The sequence below is a fragment of the Vespa velutina genome, chromosome 10 (assembly GCF_912470025.1).
Source record: "Vespa velutina chromosome 10, iVesVel2.1, whole genome shotgun sequence".
Lineage (NCBI taxonomy): Eukaryota > Metazoa > Arthropoda > Insecta > Hymenoptera > Vespidae > Vespa > Vespa velutina.
Window position 1 is genome coordinate 781,207 of NC_062197.1, and position 17,366 is coordinate 798,572.

The 17,366-nt window shown below is 33.1% G+C and overlaps 2 protein-coding genes across 6 annotated transcripts; both read left to right on the forward strand.

Annotated features, from left to right (window-relative positions):
* Window positions 1–501: 501 nt before the first annotated feature.
* LOC124952014 lies at window positions 502–14,401 on the forward strand. 4 transcript variants are annotated; one of them, XM_047501283.1, is made up of 13 exons: window positions 502–971; window positions 6,476–6,831; window positions 9,891–10,192; window positions 10,314–10,468; window positions 10,551–10,765; window positions 11,115–11,277; window positions 11,383–11,607; window positions 11,693–12,062; window positions 12,141–12,321; window positions 12,450–12,613; window positions 12,700–12,903; window positions 13,044–13,211; window positions 13,309–14,401. In XM_047501283.1, exons 3-13 carry the CDS (start codon window positions 10,096–10,098, stop codon window positions 13,821–13,823), a joined length of 2,457 nt encoding a protein of 818 aa, XP_047357239.1. In that variant the 5' UTR covers window positions 502–971; window positions 6,476–6,831; window positions 9,891–10,095; the 3' UTR covers window positions 13,824–14,401. The 4 variants fall into 4 exon arrangements, with proteins under 4 accessions (XP_047357239.1, XP_047357240.1, XP_047357238.1 ...); XM_047501284.1 differs by having other exon boundaries at window positions 6,476–6,724; XM_047501282.1 differs by lacking the exon at window positions 6,476–6,831.
* A 131-nt stretch (window positions 14,402–14,532) lies between these two features.
* On the forward strand, window positions 14,533–16,788 carry LOC124952017. 2 transcript variants are annotated; one of them, XM_047501298.1, is made up of 4 exons: window positions 14,533–15,265; window positions 15,477–15,626; window positions 15,699–16,029; window positions 16,105–16,788. In XM_047501298.1, exons 1-4 carry the CDS (start codon window positions 15,114–15,116, stop codon window positions 16,762–16,764), a joined length of 1,293 nt encoding a protein of 430 aa, XP_047357254.1. In that variant the 5' UTR covers window positions 14,533–15,113; the 3' UTR covers window positions 16,765–16,788. The 2 variants fall into 2 exon arrangements, with proteins under 2 accessions (XP_047357254.1, XP_047357255.1); XM_047501299.1 differs by having other exon boundaries at window positions 15,504–15,626.
* Window positions 16,789–17,366: the final 578 nt, after the last annotated feature.

A 17,366-nucleotide genomic window follows, 5' to 3' on the forward strand; every position in this document is an offset into this window, starting at 1 on the left:
CACCTAGATCGTTAAATGATCGATCACTTTTTCACATTGTTTCCACTGGCTATCACTATTTTACCGCTTGATTTTTAAATTTTTCTTTTCACACGCAAGAGAAAATTAATACAAAACAAATCAAATGAATTGCATAAATGTACAATTTCATATTATATTTATGGACATTATAATCGGTGCTTATAAATTGATAATTTCTTCTTAGGTAGTAAGTTTATCGCTTGACACCATATAATTTGTTGTGGCACGATAATAAAAACGTTATGTTTAACTGAATATCCTCAATCTAAAAGAAATATTATTTCAGCGAGTGTCACTTATTAACAAATGAAAAAAAAATAAATAAAAAAAAATATATATATATATATATAAATAAAACTACTTACCCCAGGAATAATTCATCTGGTAAAATAAATTGTATATATTATATTTACGATAAACTTCGACCACACAACCTTCGGTTTATTAGAATACGTGTTTTCGAACCGGTGTTGGCATAGCGCGATCGGAGAGCTCAGTAGCCTGCACGACTTCGCGTTGTGCGGACATACGAGTACATACTCGAACGTGATCGTAAAACTTATTCGTAACAAATAAAAAAAAAAAAAAAAAAAAAAAAAAAAAAGAGAAAAAGAAGAAAAAAAAAACAGAAAAGAAAAAAAAAAGAAAAAATAACTGAACTTTTACGACGAGCACTACTGTTCTCGACCGAGAACGCGATCTTCGTGGTGGATTACGTGGCATCGATCGACTCGATCATATCGATCTTTTTTTTAATTAATTACTACTTCAACAATTTGAAGTAATATATACATATACATATATATATATATATATTACTTTACAATCCTCATATATCCATCTTGGAAGAATCTTAGTCTCGAATTTATTTTTAAAAAATACCAACGATCAATTTTATTTCAACGCGAAACGTTACAGAACGTGAATGAACTTTATGGAATGCGTTGAAGGTAAGCTAATTATTATTACTTATTAATAATATATTATACGAATAATCAATTGTTTAAACATGTAAAAATAATTAGGAGAAATAAGATATTTTCAAAAAGTTTCGAAAACAATTCGATTGATATGAGGGAGAGAGAGAGAGAGAGAGAGAGTTCAACAATTCTCGCGCGTGACAAATTATCGGTAATTTGCCGAGGCAACCCTAACGCGTCCACTTTTTATGACATCCGTCTTTCGATCTAAAGTAATTCGCAAGTTCCTTTTGTGAATTCGTTCGGCGTAAATCATGAAGGAGTACGTCATCGTTAATAGAGAGAACGAGTGCACAAATTTGATTCTTCGAGTGCAACGTAATTTCATTGAATAATTTTGAAAAAGAAATGGCGCGTACACGGAATGAAGGTCGACATCGAGATAAAAATAATTATTGCTCTTTTAATTTGATGTTGTTTCAATGATAAATAATTTTAATGATAAAGCACGTGCGAATTTTTTCTGATATTAAATCATTCGTGAACGTAAGGATATAAATCTTATTGATAAATGTATTGATTATACATTATGTATCTAAATTTATAAGAAGATTTTAGAAGAGAAAGAAAGGAAAAGAGGAAGAGAGAGAGAGAGAGAGAGAGAGAGAGAGAGAGAGAGAAAGTGTGTATAATGCAATTTATAAACAATTATTCGTAAAAAAGTGACTTGTATAATATAAGTCGATGACACTTTCATAGTATATGTATGTTACATTCACGAATAATATAAACACATCGTAATCGGATTAAAGGGGATTCGAGAGTATTTGGTTCCTTTCCCTTTTCGCGTATCGAATCAACTTTTATCTCTTGACATTATCGATACTTAATTTTTGACGAATAATAATAAAAGAAAGAGAAGAAAGAAAGAAAGAGAGAGATAGAGAGATAGAGAGAGAGAGAGAGAGAGAGAGAGATTGAAATATAAAAATTCTTTTGGTGTCTACGTTTCTCTTAGGAACGTTATGAACATCGTAAAAGTGAAATCGTACGATCTCTTTTTTTTCTCTCTTTTCCTTTTTCGTTTGAAACTTCGCAATCAACATAATTCACAATCATGAAACAATGTCCTTTTCCTTTTCTTTATTTTCTTCGTAAAAGGATTCTAATGGAAAGTGCAAACACGGCGATGGATTCTTATTCTCGTTCTATCTGCGCGTGTATGCGTCCGTATATTGTAAAATATTCTTTCAAAGCTCGCGCGCATTCTCTTGAGGACTCGACGAGCGCATAATTTGCGAGTTCCTCTTCGGACGCACTCTAGAAAGGCTGGACCGAGAGAGAAAGAGAGAGAGAGAGAGAGAGAGGAGTCTCTCCTTTGGATAGACACGCTAATAATCAACGGCCCCGATGCACTTGACCCGATTTGCTAGTTTGTCTCGTTCGTATTGTGCTCGACTAACAGCGGCATAGTGAAAGCAACATCGAATGTCCGATATCTTGGATGACTTTTACCTAAGTGTTCCGATCGTGGGCTATAATAATTGAGAAAAATCAATTGCTCCAAGAACACGTTTACTTTGTATCTTTTCCTTTTTTTCCTCTCTTTTATTTTCTTTTTTCCTCCTTTTTTTTTTTCTTTATTTTTCTTTTTTTTTTTTTTGTTTCTTCGTTAAATACCTCCTTCGATTCTGTTAATGCGAATAAATTTGCATAAATTATATATGACGATATATCGCTCGTTCTTTTCTCTTATTACAGAGAGGAAAAAAAAAATATATATATATATATATATTTGATAACGGACGACGATGAATGTTCTTTTTTTTTCTTTTTATATCTCATTACAAAACACGACAGAAAGAAAGGGGAAGGAGAGAGAGAGAGAGAGAGAGAGAGAGAGAGAGAGAGAGAGAGAGAGAGAGAGAGAGAGAGAGAGAGAGAGAGAGAGAGAATTTACGGAACGGATAAATCATCGTTTTTATTATTTCCAAGCGACGGGAAAAAAACCAAAGATTGAAAAGAATTGTTTTACGATCGATTCGAAAGAAGAGAAAAAAAAAAAGAAAGAAAGAAAGGAATGAAAGGAAGGAAATTTATCGATCAATTAATTCCTTCGTTCGTATTCACAATGATCTCTCGACATCGTCATTTTTTTGTTTATCTTCGTTTTATATAAATATTTATTTTGAATTCCATTGTTCGATCGTAGAGAATATCCGTACGTATTCATTTTGAAATGGATCTAACGTTAGTAATGTACGATACATGCGGACAAAGTCGTAGAACGTGTTTGTGCTGAAATTCAATCACTTTTGTATTACGCAAAAACTTTGTAATCGGTTTTAACTTTCATGATTTGTTAGAAATAAAGATCGTTAATAAAGATATAATCTCATAGAAATTTATTCGTACGCTATATTTATTCGACATTGTAGAATACAGAAACAATTATTTCGTTTTAACGAGGTATAAATTAAACGAGAAACAATCGTTTCAAGTTAATGAACGCATAAACGTTCATTTGATATGATAACTTCAATCGTTATTAAAACATTCCTTTATGATAAATGATTGAAATATTAATCGCGTTAATTATTATTGCATCGAAAATTATCTCGATCGATGTAAATGATAATATCTTTCTCGATCGTTAAAGAAAGATCGCGAAGAAGACACGCGAGGATCATCGAGATGAGTCCTCTGCGAGTCGGACTCGTATTACTCAGAAAAAAAGGAAGAAAAAAAGAAAAAAAAAAAGAAAGAAAGAAAAAAACTTGCAAGAAGATACAACCTTGATAAGTATATAGTTTTTCAATTATCTTCAATCTTATTTAAAATTCGTCCTCCGTGTAAAATATATTTGATATTTTAGTAGAATATCTTTATAGAATAATATATCACTTTATTTCATTAAATAATGATTTGACATTTGACGGGGTTTAACGTGACAGTGTCACGATTAGAGTTCACTCGAGATTAACCCCAATTTGTTAGCTCGTATCGTCGAATATGCGTACTCTTTTTAGTTCGAGCAATTATAATAGTATAATGAAAGTCTTACGATTTTAAAACGATATATGAATATATTTCTATTTATTTTTATCATTTCAATAATTTTTATCTTTCTCATACAATATCATCCTTTTTCACAATCATGTTTTCATTTCCTTTTTTTCTTTCTTCTTTTTCTTTCTTTCTTTTTTTTTTTTTTTGCTTCTTTCAAAAAGACAAGAATGAAATATAAAAATTCGCCAACTTTGTCGGCGTCCATCTTACTGTCTCTAATATATTACCTTCATGCTCAATAATAAGTCTTGTAAATAACAACTGGTTCACCCAGTTACGACTTTCTATGTCTCGATAACATCCGCTACACGGAGAGCTTCGAACGTAATCGGACAAAATGGATAATTGAGATGGACCATTCTAAGAAGAGATACATGTACACATGTTATGTACATACATATAGACATATTCTATATCCTATTCTCCGTTACTCGATCCGTTCCACGAATCTCTTTCTCTCTCTCTCTCTCTCTCTCTCTCTCTCTCTCTCTATACTCTTCCATTTTGAAGCTTCATCTTGCACAAAGATACCTAGTTAGTTACTACCTGATTTCGATAGAACTTGAGTATATTTTTATCGTTCTCGTGTTCATCGATCAAAGGAGAGAAAGCAAAAGTTGTTTTTACGATCGATCGCAAATAAAATATTTTTCTTTTAAGACGCAAAAATAATAAAAATATACAGCGATGGATTATAGTTGATCAATGATCACAATCATCCTTTCGACGAAGAAGTAAACGTAATTCACGCCACGATCTTTCTCGTCCTTCGTTCTTCTGACATTTAAGAGATCTCTTCTTAAGATAGATGAGAGCCATGGTGCATACATACGTACATACATATATATACATCACATAGAGTAACTTTAAACAGAAATTATTCAAGGAACGTAGATACTTGAACGAACCTTCTATTGTGAACTTTCGCAATAGACATTCACGATTTCATTCTCTCTCCCTCTTGTTTGATTGCACAGGGACAAAATCTTTAAATCTATTAAATAGTTCGTCACATTTTTATGATATAAGGAACGAATAAAATTAATTTAAGGATTGTTTTTCCTTTTTTTTTTTCTTTTCGTTGATATTAACGTATACTGGAATATATAAAGGAAGAAAATGTATAAAATAGAATTGCTATCAGTGACCCTCATTTAATTAGCGTTACGTGTTCGAGCCTTGAACAAAGAAGAACGTGCAATCCGTTATAATACATTATTTCACTTCCTTATGACTATTAAATAACTTTCATCGGCGTCGATGTACGATACTGAAGATAATCGCTGAATATATTAATAATTGATTCATCCAATCGTCTGCTGCTAATTTTTTTTTATTTTTCTTTTTGTCATTTCTTTTTTTGTAATTTTTTCTTTTTTTTTTTTAAACGATCATCATATAAATAATGACTTCTTAAACGTACATTTAATCAATTATAATGAGTTCCTTCGAAATATCAAAGAGTAACTTTCACGCGCGCATGCGCGCGTGTGTCGTGTGTGTGTGTGTGTGTGTGTGTGTGTATGAGTGTGAGTGTATGCGTTCGTTCTCACGTGACAAATAAATCGTCATGTGACCTTTCAAGAAGATTTCGTCTTGTTGTCTGATCTCATCGTAGCGTTTAACAAGCGAATAAAGTTTGAAACAACTGTGAAATATATTAATTTATAAGAAACATTTTTAAGAGAGAGAGAGAGAGAGAGAGAGAGAGAGAGAGAGAGAGAGAGAGAGAGAGAGAGAAGGAGAGTAATAAATAAAATTATTTTACTATAGAAAAGATTGTAACATAGAAGATAGACCAAGAGTCATAATGATACAAAAGGTATATCCGTGATTTTTCGCGTTGCATCAACGACGGAAATGAATCGATCGTTGGGATCGAGAGCATTTAATCGTGATCGTGAAGCGTGAAATTCGCCTAGGCAACGTTCTTTCGATTTCACGTTGTACGCTGTACAACGATGTTGAAATATATACTTTATTTTGTTCTTTTCTCTATTTTTTTTTTCTTTTTTTTTTTTCTTTTTTTTCATTTTCATCAACATTTTAAAGGACCGATCGATCGAACGATCGATAACTCCAGATTAGATATTTTTTTTTTCCTTCTTTCTCCTATCCTTTTCAAGTTTCACCTTTGTCCTTCGCAAGAGTTTATGTAGTACCTAGACAACATTATAGCTTCTAACCTCATACCCTAGCACGAAGGAAATAAGTATTTAGCATTCTACGATCGTAAACTCTCATTACCGGTAGAAAACCAGTGTCTATCAACCTTATATGTCGTCCGTAAATATGTATGGCGCGTCTTCTGCTAAGCCTTCGATCACAAGACTTTGTTCTATAATGATAAATAGCTAAGCTATTAAATTTTTCTCATTATCAAGACTAATTCTTTTGTAAAATATATTTAAAAATATTGTTGGTAAACGATTTGCACGAGGTATTGTAAAATATTAATTGATTAGGATTTAGAGAAAAGAGAGGGGAGAAAAAGAAAGAGAAAAAGAGAGAAAGAAAACTAATCTTCCTTGAAATGACGTAAATAAGAAATTATCCATTTTACGAAATTCTTCGCTCGATTATCCGGATATCATGGAGAAGAAATAAATAATAAGAAGAAGAAGAAGAAAAGGAGAGAGAGAAAGAGAGGGAAAAAAAGATAAAGAGAGAAAAAGAACGATCTTGGAGCTGTCAGAAAACATTGAAGGAAGAAGGTACTTAGTACTAGTCTTACGTTTGCAAGGTCCGCTCGCGCGGACGAGTTATGCAATTACATTTGTAATGGACCAACGCTGAACGTCGACGGTACCAGCAATTCGTGGTAATTACCGTATTCGCGTCTCGTAATTCACCGTGATCCTTCGGACATACGCGCGACACGACGCCAGAAGAGCCATAATTTTTTCTTCTTCTTCTTCTTCTTCTTCTTCTTCTGTTCTTTCTTCTTCTTCTCTTCCTTCTCGAAATTTTCTTGCAACACAAGCAAAACTAAGCGAGTTAATATATAAAATAATGCCAGATAGAGGGATAGAGAGAGAGAGAGAGAGAGAGATATCTCTTTGATTTCTCGATCGAATCAGAAAATCTTTTTTACTCCTTTGTTCCTTTCGTTACTTTTCCTTTTTTATTTTCTTTATTTTTTCTCTCTTTTTTTTTTCTTCTTCTTTTCACTCTGTTTGCTATTGCAATTTCGCAAGTATTTACTTATACACTGGAGATTTCAATTATCGGCGCGCGTGACTTTGAGTTAAGGAAATATTAAAATGTTAAATGCAGGAGGAGATCGTGCATAGATTTTTTTGTTTCTTTTGAGACATACTTTCGTTTTATTTTTACATATATTTACCGATACCGCATGATCGTGCATTGTTTAGTATTAGTGAGATACATAATTAGCAACAGTATTATTTTCCTTTCCTAATAGCTTTGTCGTCCGCACCGTCGTGAAAAATGCAAAGGATATTTACGTAATTTTTTGAATCGTGTTCGTGCTTCGTAAAAAAATTAATAGAAAACAATTGAAAGAAAATGAAAGAAAAAAAAAAAAAATAAAGAAAAAAAAATAAATACGTGATAAGCGTGAACAACGATTGCATTGCGGCATGCTTCCCTCCACGTGATCCACATTCTGCGTAGTAGAATCGAAAATTGTTGTAGATCGTATCAACGCTTTATATTGTCCACGAGAGAGAAGAGAAGGACGGGGGCGGTGAGGGGGAGCGAGGGGGACCAGGACAGGGGGATAAAAAGAGCGCAAGGAATTATTTCGGTGTCATTTAATTCGTCTGATTGGATTGATCTTTTTTTGCGATATTGTTCGAAGAGAATAACGCGGATAAATTGCAGCTAGAACTAATGACATTTTAATTAGCGGCTAAATTATTACGATAATCGTTGAATTATTATTTTGACATTTGTGGCAATTAAATCGAAGGTAGAAATAAAAAAAAAAAAAAAAAAAAAAAAAAAAAAAGAAAAAAGAAAAGAAAAAAGAAATAGGAAAAAAAATAAAGAAAAGTTTTTATTATTTTCTTTATCAAATTCGTCGTTTCTTAAAAATGATTATCGTCTAAGCGATATTAGAAATTCGGTATACACGTTATCCCGATAAAACGATTACCAAGAAATCGATTATTCGACGATAATATATTATATGCACAAGAGCTATACGATTACTTCGAACTTCGGAAGCTTTTAAAAAGCTTACAAATAGTTAAGTTATTTTATCCTTCCGTTAAAAGAAAAATTCTATTGATCTATTTTATCTCCGCAGAACTTTTCAAAACTATTTTTCCTTCGCGTTTTTCGCTCCTTGTTATACGGATCACTTTCAACGACGGAATCGATTCGTACGATGAATTAAAGATGAGAATGAAGTCTATTTTATTATGTGGGATAAGTATCGAGAATTGTTTTTGTCCATGACTCGAAGGTTGGTTAAACGTTCGATGGACGCTTTTACGAGCGATTCGTTTCTTTTTTTTTTTTTCTTTCTTCTTCTTCTTCTTCTTCTTCTTTTTTTTTTTCTTTTTTTTTTTTACACGTACGAGGAAAATCAAAATCATAGAAAATTTGTTACTCGGTTCGTTCGATCGTTATTCCCTTCGAATATAAATTAAGAATAAAGGAAAATCTTGACCATTCGAATACTATACTTGGTGATCATTTTAAAGAAGGGCGATGGTTCATCGTTGGGACGAACGGAAGTATCATGGCACGATGTGTCATGTATTGTAAAACCGTTATGTAAAAGTCGTGACATTTCTATTGAATTACGGCATACTTTATCAGGGTCGACGTTTGTAAAAATATATATCATTGATAGGTATCGTTTATCGAAGATTGGACAATTAAAGAAAAAAAGATCCTCGATATTTTAGAATCCTTGATAGTAATTTTTTTTTTGTTCGCCTAAAATCTAATCGTTTCGTCAATGAAGAAGTATTATTAAAAAATAAGAATAGTTTTTATCTGAAAGAATTGAAAATGTAGATGTTTCGATTTGTTTAGAATTTTATATTCAACAAGGAATATTCATTTATTATATATTCCTTTTTTAGCTTAACGTTTAGCCAAATAATATTACCATTACTTTCAAGAATTACGTTAGAAAACGTTCGTATTCGTTTCTGGTACATTGGCACAGGTCTGTTAATGATTAACAAACATATTTCTACTCTCTTTGACATTTGTCCACTGTGAAATTAAATGTAATTCTTCTTCTTCTTCTTCTTCTTTTTTTTTTTTTTTTTTTTTTTTTTTTTTTTTTTTTTTTTTTGACACACCCAACTCATGGAAGCAAACGGCATCGACACCAAATGCCTTCCGTTTGCTTCTCAGATAGATTTCAGTCGTTAGTCGGTCAAGTACTCGAGCTTTATCATTCTTCCATTCATCTTTGAATTTGAATAAAAATCCATTAGAACTGAGTATCATTCTTTTTACTCATCATCTTTTGATCGTAATAAAAGCGTATTGGAATTGATATATATATATATATGACATTGATACAATTAATCGTAAACAAGTATTTTAATTGGATTAAAGCGTGTTATCGTGATTGATGTGTCCCGTTGAACTTTGTAAATACGAGAGAAATATGTGTTGGGATAAGGAGAATGACAAAAGAGTATTCTTTTTTTTTCTTTTTGTTTCACTTTGTTTTTTATCGATACGCTCGTGTAGAGTCAGTTTACCAGTGTGTTACATTGAACCGTAGTATACGCATGATTGCATTGATTTATAAATACTCGTTTACATATTGATACTCTCGTAAATAATATCATTACAAATCATTCGAAATGTTTTCATTCTGATAATATACTATTATCTCGTTTAATTTTACTTTATAAATAATCATTCTTATTGATTCATATGCAGATTATGAAAGGAGAATCGATTATTGAGAATGATAATAAAACTCGATCGAATTGAGATATAAGATTATTCGATAATTTTATTCATGAACTGTTGACGAACAAAAATACGAAGTACGAAGGTACTAAAAAAAGAAAAAGCAAAAAAATAAAAAAATAAAAAAAAAAAAAATAAGAAAAGAAGAAAGAAAAAAGAAAGAACGAAGACAATGATGTTGATCAAGAGTTTCTTTCGGCGTATCGCCAAAGATTTTCGGCACAAAGAATTGCTACCTCTCAAATTGATATTTTTCGTTCAAGCATCGAGTAAGTAAAAAAGAAAGAAAGAAAGAAAAGGAAAAAAATAAAGAACAGTCCTTTCAATTGTCCTTTCAATTCTATTATATAACGGCAAAATTGACAATTATCGAATACTTTCTACTTTTAGCGCTCTACGTACTTTATCCTTATCTGACGATTCACATGAGAGAATTAGGTATAAATGTAGAAGAAACAGCCATAATGAGTGCCGTTACACCTATCGCAGCTATAGTGATGCCACCATTGGCTGGGATGTTTGCCGATCGAGTTGGAAATTTTCGGGTAAATCAATGGATTTTATTTGTAAGAATAAAAAACGTCATGGTTCGTCATTAACAATGGGTTTTCTTTCTCCTGATTGCAGATATTGTTATCATTCTTTTCTTCTCTTGGCGGTGTAGCAGCGTTACTTCTCTTACTCGTTCCAATAGGCAGAGTTACAGTCGAATTTCCAGAGAGAGTTATAATGGACGCGAGTTGTGCAAGTAAAAATGGCGAGCTCATATATTCGATGAGTCAAAGTCACCCTTGCGAAACGGATTTGAGCTCAGAGATTGCTACGAAGATAGAGAGCTGTGGGTAAGTACGAATTTCATTAGAGATTTATTTCTACTAAATTTAGAGATTTTTTTTCTATTAGATTAAATTCATGCCTCTCCATTGTGTTCCTGTTTGATCTCGAGGAAAGAACAAAATTAATTGTATAGCAAAGATAATTACTTTTAATGATCTTAACTACGAAGATGACAATCCAAAGAGATAATAATTATTGCGACGAGTTTAATTCTAAATAATTGTTATAATATTTATTACGAGATACCGATTCGCGTATTTCATCTTCCTGTTTTCGTCTTATTTAATTCATGCTTTAATCTTTCCTATCAAAAACAAAAAAAAAAAAGCAAAAAAAAAATTGTTATCTGAATAGCATAAAGACGTGTTTTAGGTATGCCTGTCACATAGACGAACAGAATGAAACCAATTCGCAAGCCCTATTAACTTCGAGATTGTATACGATTATGAGTTACGATTTTAAAATGGGTGCCAATGATTCGTTCAAGTATACTGCCTCTTTGAATAACATCCCACAGGTATCTATATTTTATTGATTTGTCCGAATAAAAATCATTGTAGATTTTAAGTTGATTAAATAAAAGAAAGAGGAGGTAGAAAAAAAAACTTTTTTCTTTTCGCAGGACATCGGTCAAATACAGGACATGAGAATAAATCGTAAATTGAAAAACAATGAATTCTTTAAAACGTCGGTTCGTCGTTTGTCAAAGAACACTTATTTCTTCCCAACAAATTCACTTTACGAATTCTCTTGCAGTCCGTCGACTTTTCTCGAGAATTTTGACTCCGTCAAAGTTTACGAAAATCGAACCCTATGTACTTTCGGACAATTCATTGATTCGTCCAATGTGAGATCTGATAAATTGTAACATTATTATGTTAAATCGATTTAACGAAAATACACTGCAATACTTCATTATAATATAATCGTAGGAGAAAATCGATCGAACTATGAACAGACAATCCTATTTATCGAAATTAAATAAATTGGAAACGACGGAGGAGGACATAGAAGAGGAACGACAAAAATTTATCGCAGAGAAAGTATCCTGGAATGGTGAAATTTTTGAGAAAGTAATTTGTAAAAATTTTAACGAAGATGATCAAACGATCGTTGTAAAAGTTCCACTCCTTGATTATGCCCAAAGTCCAGAGCCATATCAAATACTCGATATTGAGAATTGTGTTAAAAAATGTATCGTTACAATGCCCCGAAAGGAAGTATGTTTGAACATGGATATGCAAGTCGAGTATAACATTACATTGACGTTCTGGTTATACCTGGTGATTAGAGTATTTATTGGTAAGTGAATTGGAGAAATAAGCATCGATATCGTTCCAATGAATCCAATGACTTATCAATGTCTGCTTTTTATTTTAGGAATCATCGGTGGAACCACCTTCGCCATGTTCGAAGGTGCAGTTATTGCAATATTGAGAGAACAGGAGGCGGATTACGGTCTTCAAAGAATTTACGGAAGTATCGGTGGTATGATTTCGTCTCCGTTGTCTGGTCTTTTGATAGATTATGCCAGTAGGGATAAAGGATACACGGACTTTAGGTAAACTCTTCCAAACGATCGAAGGATCCAATCGATATATACATATATGTATATATATATATATATATAAATATATTTATTTTCATTGAACAACATGTACGATTGTTAATGTTATTTTCTATTTCTAGACCAGCATTTTATTTATACGCTGCATTGAAATTGATATCGGGTTTCCTTATGTTAGCTATTAATTTGGAATTCAAATCACCTGCGACTAATGTTGTCAGCGACGTTCTCACAGTTCTTAAGAACGTCGAAGTGGTTGCTCTTTTCATAGCATGTTTTATTCTCGGTGAGAAAAAGTTCCTATACAAGATTCTTTAATTATCATTTAAATCTTAACGAAATATAAATGTAACAATAACAAAATATTTCAAGGGACCGCTTGGGGATACATCGAGTCTTTCCTCTTTTGGTTGATCCAGGATTTAGGAGGTTCCAGATCACTCATGGGAATTACTATAACGGTCGGTGGTATAGCAGGAATTCCTTTGCTCGTTCTTTCTGGACCAATCATATCGAAGATCGGCCATGCTAATGTCCTTTTCATCGGTTTTATTTTTTACGCTGTTAGGCTTTGTGGTAAGAAATCAAAAAAAAAAAAAAAAAAAAAAAAGAAAAAGAAAAAGAAAAAAAAAATCACACGTGTACATTCCTGTAAAAAAAGATTTTAACTCGTCTATCAAATAAGTTTATCGATGACAATTATTTATTTTATTTAGGTTACTCTTTGATTTACAATCCTTGGCTTACATTGATCTTCGAGGCTCTCGAATCAGTTACATCGTCTCTCAGTTTCACGGCAGCTGTTACTTACGCAGCAAAATTATCTACCTCTACAACGGACACCTCGATACAGGGATTACTCGGTGGACTTTATTATGGAGTTGGTAAGAGAATAATAATAATAATACTTTATATCGTTTAATTCGATTTTCTTCTATTGTTCTTGGTACATATATAATATTACATATATATTGTTCACAGGTAAAGGTTCTGGTAGTTTGGTCGGTGGTTATCTGATGAAAGCATTCGGTACCAGACCGACGTATCAGATCTTCGCTGTGATCTCCTTAGTGACCGGTTTAATATACTTCTTCTTCAATGCGTTGTATTTGAAGAAAAGGCCTCAAGTCGAAGGGAACGACATTGTAAAGAAAAAACCAAAGACGATGACGGAGAATCAGAATGGTCTTGATCGTGGTATCGTTGAGATCGCTTTGGACGAAAAGAATCAGCATCGAACGGACAATGAAAAGGAGAAGAAATCGATCGATGCGCTTGGAATCGACAACGAGAATTTTGTCATGGAAAAGGATATCTCCCCGAAGGATCTCGAGGCTATTAAAAATGCGAAAAATCTCGAAGCTATTGAAAAATCATCGATTACGACTAATCAAGAGAAAATCGAGGGACAAAATGGATTGGTCAATCCTAATTTTATAGAGGGCCAAGAGGATGAGGATTGTAATATTACGATAGAGATACGACCGGACATTTAAAATATATATAAGTTCCTTTCGAAGATCTCTGAATAATTTACGAAGAAGGAAAGAACGATTAATTAAAAAGGGAAGGAAGAATGTGCGAACCCTTTTTATTCTTAATTATCCGATCGTGTGTCCTTTAGAGAAACGTATACATATATTTTTTCTTTCTCCTTTCTTCTTCCCCCTTTTTTTCTACAAATTTCCGTAACAATTTCATAATCGTTCCGTATATACGAATTGTTATAACGATGATTATCATTTAATGATAAATAAGATTTCGATAGTATGTAAATTATATAGTTAATGTTTTTTGTATATAAAAGTTGTATAGTTAATGTACGTTGTAAATATTGTTCTTGGCAGGAGACATGGCAAACTTTACCTTTTATATATATATATATACACACATACATAAATGTGTGTGTGTGTGTATGTATATATACATAGTACACACACACACACGCACACACATTTTTTTTCTGTACGATAATATGCTTAATAGATAGATATGTTTCATTAGAAATGGATGATGAGTTTTCTATGAAAACAATAATCCTGTAAACCATATAAATATAAATGATTACTTATTATCCTTCTTACTTATTACCTCATTGAATATTTTCTCATGTTGTTTTATCTTTGAACAAACAAATTCATCAGTCTACATCTTCAATTTATTATATATTACGAGTTACGCATTTTCGAGTAAAACATTTCTCGCGCACGAGGTCGATTAACGTTTGTTTGTCTTTCTCTTAATTCACACGTTGTTACGACAATATTATCCTCGTAACGGTGCGCTATAGTTTGTGAAGAAAATTAGAGCGATTTAGTCAGACATCGTTTGGTCTCATTAGTATCGTCAAACTAGACGGGATATGTATTGACGTTGGAATTTTTTGACGAATTTTAACATCAATGAACGTACGAAGAACCGAACGAACGTTTTCGTTTCGTGGAAAAATTTGTCGTAATGAAAGAACGAAAGAAAGAAAATAAAAAAAAGAATATTAAAAATTTCCCCCTTCAATAAGACCAATTGTTATTTGGAAAAAGTGACGATGCTCGATCGATTTAATTTTTATTTTAGCAGAATTGCAACGCTGCTAATTCTTTTTCTCTTTTTTTTTTTTTCTTTCGATCTCTATGTCGAAATTGTTGATTTAGAGTTTCAAAGCGATTCGTAGAGAATCCTTTGGACAAAAGTTTTCCCACCAGTTACTCGTGCCGTTACAGTTACGAGTCTATATGAGGTCCAGAAGTTAGGTGGCGTTGACCATTCATCCGTAGAAATCAGGAACGATGATACCACGAATTTTGGTCGCGTTCCTACTCCTTGATTTGACGATGACATTTACATTGACGTTACCGGAAATAACGTCATACGCGAAAGTATCGAAGAATGGTCAAGAAACGAAGAATACCGGAAGCGGACCATTTTCATGGATCACAAGGTTCATTCAGCACGTCAAACATAAAAATACAATAAGAGAGCGCTTATTTGTCTGACAAATTGGATAATTCCATGTAAAATCGTGAGGTCATTTTACGCAGTAAAGAACGTGCTTGTTAAATAAAAAGTTGAATTTTTAATGGGCGATAGGATTGAAAAAGTTTTTTCATATTTTTTCTTTTCTTCTTTTTTTTCTTTTTTCCTTTTTTAAGGGCACTAACGCGAGCCAATGTCTCCAGCAACGCCGAAAGCGAGGGTCGGAGTGTTAAGGACATCGTTATCACTGTGTCACCGATTTACGTGCCATCCAAAACTCCAAAATTGAAAAACGGAGAAGTCATCGATCATCCTTCGACAAAACGGTAAGTTCATTTATGATTCGTGATTAAATTTAATAGAACAATATAAATGACATTGCGTAATAATGTCGTCAGGTATTCGACCATAGACGAGGATTTATTGGCGAAGTTAGACTCGGCGAAATCAAAAATCAAGATACAAGAAAGATTTCATCCGCCAGCTAGTTTCGAGCACAAAGCCAAACAACAACAAATTCCATCGAGTCCTCCGATGTCTTCGTCGGTTGATTCGAGTCCCGATAATCCGCCGAGTTCAAGTATTTCAGGATATTCGAGGCCTGTATACGTCGGGCCTTATAATTACAAAACGAGCGATTACGACAAACCCAAAGATTATATTATCGATAATCCGATCTCGAAACCAATTGGAATGGATAATTATCCATCTATTATAAACAACGATAAAGTAAGTATCATTTAATTCATTAATATTGATCAATGCGTTATATTATAATACAATGTATGTTATATTCGATTTTAGCCGATGAATACGTACAAGGATCAAATGGATTCTTTTCCAAATCATCAGAATGACGAAATGGATTTTTCAAGTTTTCCTTCTGGAAAGTTTCCTTACGACGATCATTCACCATCAAAACCGATCGAATTTGATAGACCAATCTTCGACGACGATCATTCACCATCAAAACCGATCGAATTTGATAGACCAACCTTCGACGACGATCATCCACCATCAAAACCGATCGAATTTGATAGACCAACCTTCGACGATGATAACGACGACGATAGTTATCCTCACGATCACGATCATTATCATCATCACGAAGTGATCTATGATCATTTACCGGAATATATTCATCATCATCACCATCATGATCATACCACTACTCCTGAACCTGAGATGAACGATCAACGACTCGATAAAAGACCCTATTCGTATTATTTCATTGGGAAAAAGCTTTGGTACATTCCGCTCTATTTCAGCATTTATTTTGTCGTTTACATAGCGGCATTAGTATTGAAGAGTATTGCCAGACATAAGATCACTTTTCCCACTCATCTAGCTGAGGCTATTGGACACGGTAGAATGAACGGCAATGACATTGGCTGGTGGGATCTCACGAATCGTGTTTTAACTGGAATCGAACATTTTGCAGAAAGATTTGGAAAAGGATCGTAATTTTTAATTTTCATGGTACCTTTGTCACCTTTGAAACTTTTTAAAGTACCAACTGACAGTTAAAACGAATAAAGAATTTTCAACATTCGACCGTTTCGTCGTCGGGGAACGAATCGCGACTCTTTTTTGAGTATCCAAGTGTAATATATATATATTGTTATGTAAATAAATGTAATTTAAGCTAAAACCTGCTACTGCTCCCAAAAAAACTCTTTATATTATACAAATTGAAGATAAAATGTTACGAGTTCTTTTAAAAATCCTCGAATGTCGAAACTCTCTTCCGATGAATCGAATTCTTCTAAATCGTTAAAATTCTTATGGTGAATTCGATCGATAGTCACCACGCACGTACATAACCCTTTGAATTTGAGAGTAATGTAAAATGAGCATATTTGGCGACAACCGCTTCTTATTGTCGTCTTTGAACAGTGTCAGTTTTTTTAGCGGCGCGACAAAACAGAATTAGTCGGTATTGGCAGAATCGGAAGGATTACTTTTAAAACGACACGAGAATTCTGATCGTGTCGCATTCCGGGCCGACCAATTATACTCTCTGTAACTCCGTATCCATATCCCGAAGATGTACGTACATACGTACT